The following is a 10,894-nucleotide window of genomic DNA, read 5'->3' as shown; positions in this document are numbered from 1 at the left end:
TAATGTTAGGGCGGGGTCACCATCAGTAATGTTACAGTACGATCACCACCAGTAATGTTAGGGTGGGGTCACCATCAGTAATGTTACAGTACGATCACCACCAGTAATGTTCGTGCCGAATCATCACCAGTCATAATCACAGTACAAAACAAATTGCAATATGCAATGAATGATCGAAGACTTCAACGAATTATTGGATGCCTCAAGAACCGAATGTGGAGTCTGAGAGGAATGTTCCATTTTGGTTTCACTGAGCATGCGCACATGGCATTTTCTCTGGGATTACTTTCTGCTCCGTCTGCTCGACGGAGTTTCATGGACTGAAATGTGCAATTTCCCCATTGACTTCCCAATGCACAGAAGCGAAAATCGCCCCTTGTTTGTTAAGTGACTGTAACTAATGCAAATTATTGTAGAACCTGATTTTCTCACCGGACACCGATTGTTCTATAAAGGGGGAATATTTACGGATCTCAGATACACTCCAATCGGAACCTTGAAGCCGGAGAGAAGTCATCCATTATTCTATAAAATGGAACTTCCAATAATTTTACAGATAAAGGATACCTACTACCCTATTCTCGCGGCTTTTGGTGTTCCCGGTAAGTCAATGAGTCCTGTTGTTTAATAGCTGTTGACTGTCTCACTGTTAATGAAAGAGATTCAGAGATTGTTCTCATTGCAGAGTCACTTATCCACCTGGATAAGTTGGTGAATCGCAGCAGGAATCTTACCGGTCCTCAAGGCCGGTGAGGCGCTGCTCTTGTCGATAGATTGTGGGCAACGAGCGATCAACTTTCTTTATCATACCGAGGGAGGGCGAGACTGCTTCCCCGGCCCCATTAACAATACATCGATCATTAAAAAACGTGTTGTTTAATGTCCATGGACACCATTTTATTTGTACCTTTGTTCCCGGTCCACTTTAAGTTGATAATTCCTCGGTCTGCAGACATCTGCACCCAACAAGGGCCTTTGAAAGATAATTTCAGAAATAATTGCCGTTCAGGGAGCTGCTCTCCTCCCCTTGGCAGCAAAAAAACCTTCGCGGTTCCACCAGCTCCCGCTCTGGTACCGAGCAGCTCCCTCGGGCCGAATATGAATAGATAATACTCAGTCTCGACGTGAATTGAATGCCTTTACCTCAGCGGAATGTTTTATTTAAATTCATATCTTTCCAGTAATTCCTATGAAATGATATTTAGTTCTTGACGATGTCTGACTGAAGGACACTGGAAGGGCGGCGGGTTTTTAGTCCCTCTATTGTTCAATGATTGATTCCTTTTAAACAAACTTTTGTCAATGTTCGCCTATATTAAAAAAAGAATCCGTGCACATAACCCACGCAGGGACACATCTAAATATTTCTCCACAATATGCTCTGAGATTTATCTGAGTGTCCCCGGTAATTACCTCTTGTTCCTCTTTCTTACAGCGCACCTGGTGACAATCGTGATTCTCTCCAGAGGAAATTGCGGCCTTTCCAAATGTATTTCTGTCTACATGGTTGCCATGGCAACAGCAGATTTGCTGGTCATCATCTTCAATGTAATAGTGTATCACATTTTCAGTTATCACTTTCCATATTCATTCCTGTCCTACACTGCCGTTTGTAAGTTCATTATTTACATGAATGCTGCTGCGCTGGATATGTCGGTGTGGTTCACAGTCTTGTTCACATTTGACCGATTTGTAGCGATATGTTGTCATAAGTTTAAAACAAAATATTGCACAGTGAGAACTGCGGCTGCGGTTTTAACAACCGTCAGTGCCCTGTTCTGTTTAAAGGACATCCCATTTTGCTTTGCATATGAACCTGAACGAATAATTAACAATGTTCACTCGGGTTGCCGCATCAGAGTGGACTTTTTTTCAAAGCCTGCAGGCGCCGTCTACTCTTGGTTACACAGTATTTTAATTCCATGGCTTCCTTTTGCTTTGATATTACTGTTCAATTGTTTGACAGTCAGACGTATTGTCGTAGCCAGTCGAGCCCGGAGGGGAATCCGCGGTCGCAGCAGTGAGAATCAGAGCGATCCAGAGATGGAGAACCGAAGGAAATCCATCGTTTTACTGTTCACGGTTTCGGGCTGTTTCATACTGTTGTGGCTGACAGCTGCAGTGAGTTTTTTAGCTACCAAACTGACAAACACCGTGCATTATCCAGGCGATTATGAAACCCCTGCGTATATCAGCACTGAAACCGGATATCTGCTCATGTATTTGAGTTCCTGTACAAACACGTGTATTTATGCAGCTACCCAAACTAAATTCAGGGAAGAACTGAAGGAGATGATGACATTTCCATGGACCTTTATTCTGACACTGGTGAAATGAATGAAAAATCTAACCTAAGCTTCCTCTCCGAACTAAAGCTCAAATATAAAATTATAGAATCTTGCAGCCCATCGTGACTGTGCCTGTACTTGAAAGACCGATACAATTAGTTCCACTCCAATGCTCCTTCCCAATTTCTCTGCATTTTTTTTACTTTTCAAGTATTTATCCAAATGCCTTTTGAAAGTTACGATTGAATCTCCATCCGCCACCCTTTCAGGCAGTGCAATCCAGGTCAGAACAACTCGCTGCTTCAAAAAATCCTCATCTCCCAACTGCTTCTTTTGCAAATGTTCTTAAATCGGTGTCCTCTGGTTATGAATCCTTCCGCCATTGTATCGAGTTTCTGCCAATAAACCCTTTCAAACCCATCATCATTTTGAACACCTCTATTAAATCACGCCTTAACCTTCTCTGTTCTAAGTAGAACAACCCCAGCTTCTCCAGTATCTCCACATAACTGAAGTCACCCATCTCTGGTACCATTCAAGTGAATCGCCTCTGCACCCTGTCTAAGGCCGTGACATCCTTCCTATAGTGTGCTGCCCAGAACTGAACAGAATACACCAACTGAGGCCTAACGATATATTTATAAAGGTTTAGCAGAACTTCCTTGTTTTTGTAATCTATGCCTCTTTTTAGAAAGCCCAAGGTCCCGATTTTTTAACAGCCTCATCAACTTGTTCCGCCACCTTCAAATATTTGTGTACGTAATGGTCCAGATATGTCTTTTCCTGCACCCCCTTTAAAATTGTCCCATTCAGTTTATATTGCCTCCCCTCATACTTCCTTCCAAAATACATCACCTCAGACGTCTCTACATTAAATTCCATCGGTCACGTGTCTGCCCATTTCACCAGTCTATCAATGCCCTCTCGAATATTGCCACTATCCTTAGAATCACAGAAACGTAGAAACTTAAAGGACAGGAGGAGGCCAAACGGCCCATCCTGCCTGTGCTTTGGGACGACCTGAGGTCATGAAAAGCAAGACATAAATGCAAGTCTTTCTTTTCTTTCTTTCTTATTCGTTCTCCCCTTAACCTTCTCTGCTCGAAGGAAAACACTCCCAGCTTCTCTAATCTCTCTACATAGCTGAAATCCTTCATCCCTGATATCATCCTGGGATACCTCCTCTGTACGCTCGCCAATGCCTTGCCATCCTTCCTAAAGTGTGGTGCCCACAATTGTAAACAATACTCCAGCTGAGGCCTAACCATTGATTTATGAAGGTTTAGCATGAATTCCTTGTTTTTGTATTCAATGTCCCCATTTACAAAGCCAAGTATCCCATACGCTTTCGTCACCACCTTATCAACTTGCCCTGCCATCTTCAAAGATTTCTGAACATGCAACCCCAGGGCCCTCTGCTCTTGCAGGACCCTCCCCCTCAAAATTGTACAGTTTATATTATACCGCCTCTCCACGTTATGCCTCCCAAAGTGCATCACTTCAAACTTATCCGCATTAAGTTGTATCTGACATGTGTCTGCCCATTTCACGAGTCAGCCTTTGTCCTCCTGAGCTCTGCTACTATTCTGCTCACCATTAACTCAGTTGCCAAGTTTGGTACCATCCACAAACTTCGAGATAGTAGTCTCTATACCCAAGTCCAGGTTATTTATATATAACAAGAAACGCATTGGCCCGAATACCGACCCCTGGGGACCCCGCAGCATACATCTCTCCAGTCAGAAAAACACCTGTTCACCACTGCTCTCTGCCTTCTATCCCTTAGTCACTGTTTAATAGATTTCCGAGTTTCGTGTCATCTGCAAACTTTGAAATTATACCCTCTATACCCAAGATCAGGTCTTTAATATACATCGAAAAGAGCAATTGTCCTATCATTGGCCCATGTGGGACACCACTGTATCCTTCCTTGTCTGAAAAAAAAGTACCGTTCACCAATGTCTGCTTTCTGTATCTCAGTCAAATCCAGGGTACCATTGCCCAAATAATCCCATGGACTTCAATTTTGCTAACAAGTCAATTATGTGACACTTCATTAGACGCCTTTTTGAAAGTCCATGAACACAACTTCAACTGTACTACCCTAATCTTTATTATTTCATCGAAGAACTCAATCAAGTTTATCAGACAAGATTTGCCTTCAACAAATTTATGTTGGCTGTCATTTATGAACCCATTACAATCCATGTTCCTATTAGAATTGCCTTATTTCGTTTATGAAGAAAACGGATTGTCCTTGTGAAAATGAACAGGTATCAGAAAACATTTCGTCCATTTTGTCCCATGCTTTTTGATGTCTGCTGCTTTCTGCGGGTGAACAGAATCATTTCTTCCTGAAACTGCGGAATTTCCGCTCATGATTCAAAGAGAACATTCACGATTGAGCTTCAGCAGTGGAGTGGAACATGTGGCGTCAGCGTGAACTGCCTCACACCGCAGGTATTGGCATGTGGCGTGTCAGTTTGATCAATGGATAAAGTTTTCTGTAATGTAGAAATCAAAATGTGTTACAATCGTAGTTATTTGGAATTCTTCTGAAATTTCGGTGTGAATATTGCAGCCGCTGGTCTCCCCAGCAGACTCTGGCCTCCCTCCCCCCATTGTTTCCTGGCCAAATTGAACCGGTCCTGGCTTTACTGATAAGTAAGATGGAGGCAATTGGAAGTTAACTCGTCACTGTAACGTTAGGCATCTTTGTTTGCAGATATTTACTTGAAGTTTCAACTGACCATCAAAATATTGGAATATTATACCAGGGGAACAAGTCAATCGAGCCAATCAGTCCTTGTTGGCGTTTACCTTCCGACTGAGTAAATAGTTCCAATTACTTTACCCACTCTACCTCAACATCCCTTCCACTTTTTATTCCTTATCTCTCTATCCAATTTAATCGTGAATATTGATCTAATTTCTGCTTCCGTGAATTCGACTGCCTCCCAACTCTCTGTGTAAACAGGTTTCTCTTACCCTCAGTTCTAAATCTCTTCAATGTATTCTTTCATCTTTGGCCGTTAATTCTTGATCCCTCAACTAATGGAAGCAGTCTATTTATATCAATCCTGTACCATCCCTTCTTAACCTAAATCACCCGGGCACGACTCGTTAATAGATATCAATCTGGTATCAATACGCAGTCGAGTGAAATTAAGGAAACTTAGTTAAGATAGTTATTTGATATGTTTCTCTTCGAGATGGTTGTGTCCTTGCTTATAATGAACAATGAGATGAATATATTTGATGCTTGGCCACTACCCGAAACATCGGGATCGTGCAGGGGGAGATTCTAATCAAACACCTGCACGATCCATTGAGAGAGATCCAGAAGGGGCAGGACTGGCTTGTATCGGATGTCTCGTGCTGCATGAGCCTGGGATATCGCTGTGTGTACAGAAGTAACGTGTTACACATGAAACAACCAGCTTTCGACATGCATGATGAAAATGTACTGACGAACGGGCCCAAGGCATGGTCAGTCTACTGATAACAACACTACATGAAATGGGTAATGAGGCTCTGGACAATGTAAAATCAATGAGCAGAGACCTGCGCAATACAATAGATCGAGATGGATAAATGATGGTGAAGAGATATTGTTTTTTCTGTTGACCTTAAATACTCTAATGCCAACAAAGAGGGTGCTCTATGAAAAGGTGAATCAGACTGTCATGAGATCTGCTAATGTTTTACTGTATTTGTTTAAATGAATATTGTAGTAACCTTAATATTCGCCTTTGCCTGTTGAGCAACGAAGTATAAGTCAATTTCAAGTCCCACTGCGCTGTTGGGCCAGGGCTGACCCTGCGGCAATGGTCATTTTCAGGATAAAGTGGTGAGAGATTTAATTAAAGACATGCAATTATATACTGATTGATCAATTTCAGAGAACATAAATGATTTGATAACAGTGTGGGAAAGCAGGTAGTTCTGCAAAGGAAATAATCTGGGCATTCTTCATTCATTTTAATTCGCACAAATGATACAAAAGAAAGACAGACTTATATTTATAGATTTCACTTGGTCGAATTGCAATGAAATGGATCAAGAGTGAAGTTGTTGATAAGATAACGAACAAAGTGAATTTTCGGTGTGAGCCGAACTGGAAAAGAGGTTGTTAGGTAAGTGAAAATATCGTTCTTGAAAAACAACTTCAAAAACATCAGCAACAACTTGCAATTACATCGCGCCTTTAATGTAATAAAACGGCACACGGCGCTTCACAGGAGCGTTCGCAAACCAAGTTTATCACCGAGTCACATTAGGTGGTATTAGGACAGATGAGCAACAGCTTGGTCAAAGAGATAGGTTTGAAGGAGCGTCTTGAAGGAGGAGAGAGTGGTAGAAGGCGGAAAAGTTTAGGTAGAGGATAAAGGAAAAGTCAATTCAATTCTCCATGTGTGGATTTGTATTGTAACTGTTATATGACTATGTAATGCAGAATTGTGTAGATTGACACGTACAGGGAGTCAGAAAATGTATAAAAAGTAGCAAGTTGTGATGAGAATTCGTATTCGTAAAGGCCTAAGAGAATGAGCTTAGAACTGGAACACGTTTGATCCCCAACCAACAGCTGTCGTTCTAATCACTATGTTTTAAGTGTAGGTATAAGCACTATTGGATGTTCTGTGTGTTCAATAAACCTATGACACCTCACTTCAATTTGAAAGAGCCTTGTCTAAAACCTTACACTAACAATAGCCTTTATACTTTAATTATATTGGGCTTAATTTATCAATTGTGACTAGGTGCCCACTTTATCCGTCACTATCTAACCTTCTGCAATAACCTGAGTTTCTCCAAAAGCCAAACGTCACATAGTTGCAGGTCCCCGTGCATCCCAGGCTCTGCCAATCCGGCTGGCGTCCAGCTTTTGGAGGAAGTGGTGATGAGTAGCAGGCACTTCTGTGTAACAGGCACATTCTTCTTTAACTGCATTCAGACGGCCAACAGTATTTAATACAGGAGTCAGGCATCAGGCTGAGATTTAAATTCCATCAGTTAGCGATGCATCTGCAACCAGTTCTCATCGTGAGAAAGCGAAGTGTCAGGAACCAAGGATAAAATAGAAAGCAAAGTCTTCCCCTGACCCCTACTTCTACGGAAATGGTTACTGCCTTTTGCGGCTCCCTGTTTGTAATTAAACAGTTACTATATTTTCTTCAATTTTCCTGTCCTCTATTTTTTATATATCAGTTGCATTGTTCCTCTAATTCCCCTCTTCTCTATTTCTAATTGAACTGTTACTGTGTTCCCTGAAATTACCCCGTTAACTATTTCTAATTTTACAGACATTGTGTTCCTCTAAATTCTCCTGGCTTCAATTTCAATTTAAAGAGTCAGTGTGTTCCCCTGAATTGCCTTGTCTTCTATTTTTGATTACACAGTTGATGTATTCACATTAATTCACAATTCATCAATTTCAATATGTTCTCCTTATATTATCGTGCCCACTATTTCAAATTAAACAGTTACTGTGCTCCCCTTATATTATCCTTTTTTCTATTTCTACTTAAAGAATTGTTGTGAACCCTTATATCATCCTATCCTCTACTTCAAATTAAAGAATAACTTTGTTCCCCTTATATTATTCTAACCTCTATTTCTGATTAAACAGGTACTGTGTTCCCCTCATATTATCCATCCTCTAATTCGAATGAAACAGTTTCTGAGTTCCCCTTATATTTTCCTAACCTCTAATTCTAATTAAACAGTTACTGTGTTCGCCTTATATTCCCCTTCATTATATTTCTAAATTAACAGTTCCTGTTTTATCCTTATATTCCCCTTCATTCTATTTAGAGTTAAACAGTTACTGTATTCCCCTAAATTGCGAAGTTTTTTATTGTTAATTGAACAATTCCGGTGTTCCCTAAATCCAGTGCCCTCTATTTCTAATCAAACAGTTACTGTGTTCCCCTACCTTCCCCTTTATTATGTTTCTAATGAAACCACTATTGTGTTTCATGCATTCCCCTGTTTTCTAGTTCTAATTAAGGAAATACATTGCTCCTGTTAATTCTACGGTCTTCTATTTCCAATTAAACACTTACTGTATTCTCATGAATTCCGTGTTTCCCTAAATTCCATGGCTTCTATTCCCATCTATACTGTTATTGTGCTCCCCTAAATTCTAGTGTTCTCTATTGCTAATTAAACTGTTACTTTATTCCCCTAAATTATATAGTCCTCTATTTCTAATTATACAATTACTGTGTTCATCAATATTCCCCGTTTCGTTAGATTGCTCCCCTGTACTTCTCTGTCCTCCATTACTAATTAAGCAGCTAATGTGTTCCCCTAACTTCCCCGTCTTTTATTTCTAATTGGACATTTACCGTGCTCCCCTTAATTCCATTTTATTCTACTTCTGATTAAGTCCACTCTTTCTAATTAAATATTCACTGTGTTCCACGATATTTCCCATTATTGCATTTCTAATTTAACAGAGGCGTTATCCCCCGATACTCCCTTTTATTATTTTACTATTTAAACAGTTACTGTATTCCCCCTTTTCCCCTTTATTGTATTTCTAATTGAACAGTTACTGTGTTGCCCTAAATTCTATTTATTCTATTTCTAATTAAGCAGTTTCTGTGTTCTTCCTACATTACCTTGTTCTCGAGTTCTAATTAAACAGTCACTTTGTTCCCCTAAATACCCCGTTGATCTATTCATAATTGAAACCTCACTGTGTAACCCTTAATTCCTCTGGCCCCTATATACAATTTAAAAATTTCTGTGCTCCCCTTTAATTCACTTGATTCAATTTTTAAATGGACAGTTACCGAGTTCCATTACATTCACTTGTCATCTATTTCTAATTGAATAGTTACTGTGTTCCCCCAAATTCCCGTGTTCTCTATTTCTAATTAAACAATTACTCTGTTCCCCTGTTCTCTATTTCGAATTAAACAGTTGTTGTGTTCCCCTAAATTCCCCTGTTCTCTATTTCTAATTAAACAGTTACTCTGTTCCCCAAATTCCCCTTCATTCCATTTCTAATTAAAGAGTTACTCTGTTCCCCTGTTCTCTATTTCTAATTAAACAGTTGTTGTGTTCCGCTAAATTCCCCTCTTCTCTATTTCTAATTAAACAGTTACTCTGTTCCCCTAAATTCCCCTGTTCTCTATTTCCAATTGAACAGTTACGCTGTTCCCCACATTCCCCGTTCTCTATTTCTAGTTAAACACTTACTCTGTTCCCTCTATATTCCCGTGTTCTCTATTTCTAATTAAACAGTTACTGTATTCCCCTGTATACTATTTTTAATTGCACATTTACTGTGTTCCCTTAATTTGCCTGCCCTCGATTTCTAATTCGGAGAGTAGCATCACTGGTGCGGCCCATAACCTTCAAAAAAGGGTGCCGAGCGAGAGGGTGAACAAAAACGGGGGAATATTCGAGAAAATTGAAGTCCTGGTGAATGCAACGGAAGGAGCGGCGGAGCCCAATTAATTTCAGCTAACTGTTAATTTATCATCCACAATCTACTTTAAGTATATGGTTGTTATCCTTGATTAAATATCTTAAGCAATGTAAGTAAATAATTAATTAATTAATAACGAGTGTAATTGATTACTAACCAATGTGAAATCAAAATAAATTCATCTACTAATTATAATGTAGATCTCAAATGAATCTATTAGCTCTAGAAATAAATGACAGCTAACAATGAATAAATAAATAAATAAAGATTAGAAATAGCAGCACAGGACATGTGTCGGGACTGCAGACTGTGGAAATTGTGAACAGGGAGACTGCAACGGATAACTACTCCTGTCGGTAATATCTCTGCCTTGAAACACTCCAGCTCAGAATCCTTGAGCTGGACTGCGAGTTAGAGATACTCTGACACGTATGGAAGGTGATGGAATTTCTAGATAGTTTTCTCCACAGTACAGTCACAGCTCAGTGGAAAGTACAGGTGTAGGGAGGGGTGAGCGTGACTGTCATTCAGCAGGGTAGGCAGAACCTAGTGGAGGTAGAGAAGCAAGTCAAGCAGACACTGGTTATTTCTAACAGGTGCAACGTACTTTCTGCCTGTGAGGATAAGGATGAAGGATGTAGGAAGGATGCGTTGAAGCTCACCATGGCAACGTGGAGCAGGAGACAGCACAAGGCGGTGTGGCGAGTGGTGGTGTTCAAAATTATATTTGTAACGTTCAGCAATAGCAAATTGGATAATTAGGGGTCTCGATAGCATCCACTGCAGTCACAACCGAGAGTCCATGAGAGTGTGTTGTCTACCTGTTGCCAGGATAAAAGTTACCTCAGCGCAACTGGAGAGATACTTGAAAATGGAGGGTTGAGATCCATTTGCTGTGGGGCATGTCGGGTCCAATGACAGAGGAAAGAACAGGGAGGAGGTCCAGGTAAGGAAGCATCAGGAGCTCGGACCACACGGGTCATAATCTCAGCAATACTAACGGAGCCACTTGTTCATTTTTACTTATTTTTTATTCATTGATGGGGTGTGGGTATCGCTGGCAAGGCCAGCATTTATTGCCCATCCCTAATTGAGCTTGAGAAGGTGGTGATGAGCCGCCTTCTTGAACCGCTGCAGTCCGTGTGGTGATGGTTCTCCCACA

The 10,894-nt window shown here is 40.5% G+C and overlaps 1 protein-coding gene across 1 annotated transcript; it reads left to right on the top strand.

Moving 5' to 3' along the window:
• Nucleotides 1-532: 532 nt before the first annotated feature.
• Nucleotides 533-2,337, top strand: LOC137318120 (probable G-protein coupled receptor 139). The gene is made up of 2 exons (XM_067981094.1): nt 533-602; nt 1,436-2,337. The coding sequence occupies exons 1-2, from the start codon at nt 533-535 to the stop codon at nt 2,335-2,337; spliced, it is 972 nt and encodes a 323-aa protein (XP_067837195.1).
• Nucleotides 2,338-10,894: the final 8,557 nt, after the last annotated feature.

This window comes from Heptranchias perlo, unplaced genomic scaffold (assembly GCF_035084215.1).
Source record: "Heptranchias perlo isolate sHepPer1 unplaced genomic scaffold, sHepPer1.hap1 HAP1_SCAFFOLD_65, whole genome shotgun sequence".
NCBI lineage: Eukaryota > Metazoa > Chordata > Chondrichthyes > Hexanchiformes > Hexanchidae > Heptranchias > Heptranchias perlo.
Note: the sequence above shows the minus strand (reverse complement) of the source record. Positions and strands in the feature narration are given on the sequence as shown.

Bases quoted from the DNA above. Each gene is read 5' to 3' on its own strand.
- LOC137318120 (XM_067981094.1), top strand. From the start codon at position 533: ATGGAACTTCCAATAATTTTACAGATAAAGGATACCTACTACCCTATT. The intron at 603-1,435 runs GTAAGTCAATGA...TCTTTCTTACAG, and splicing joins CGCGGCTTTTGGTGTTCCCG to CGCACCTGGTGACAATCGTG.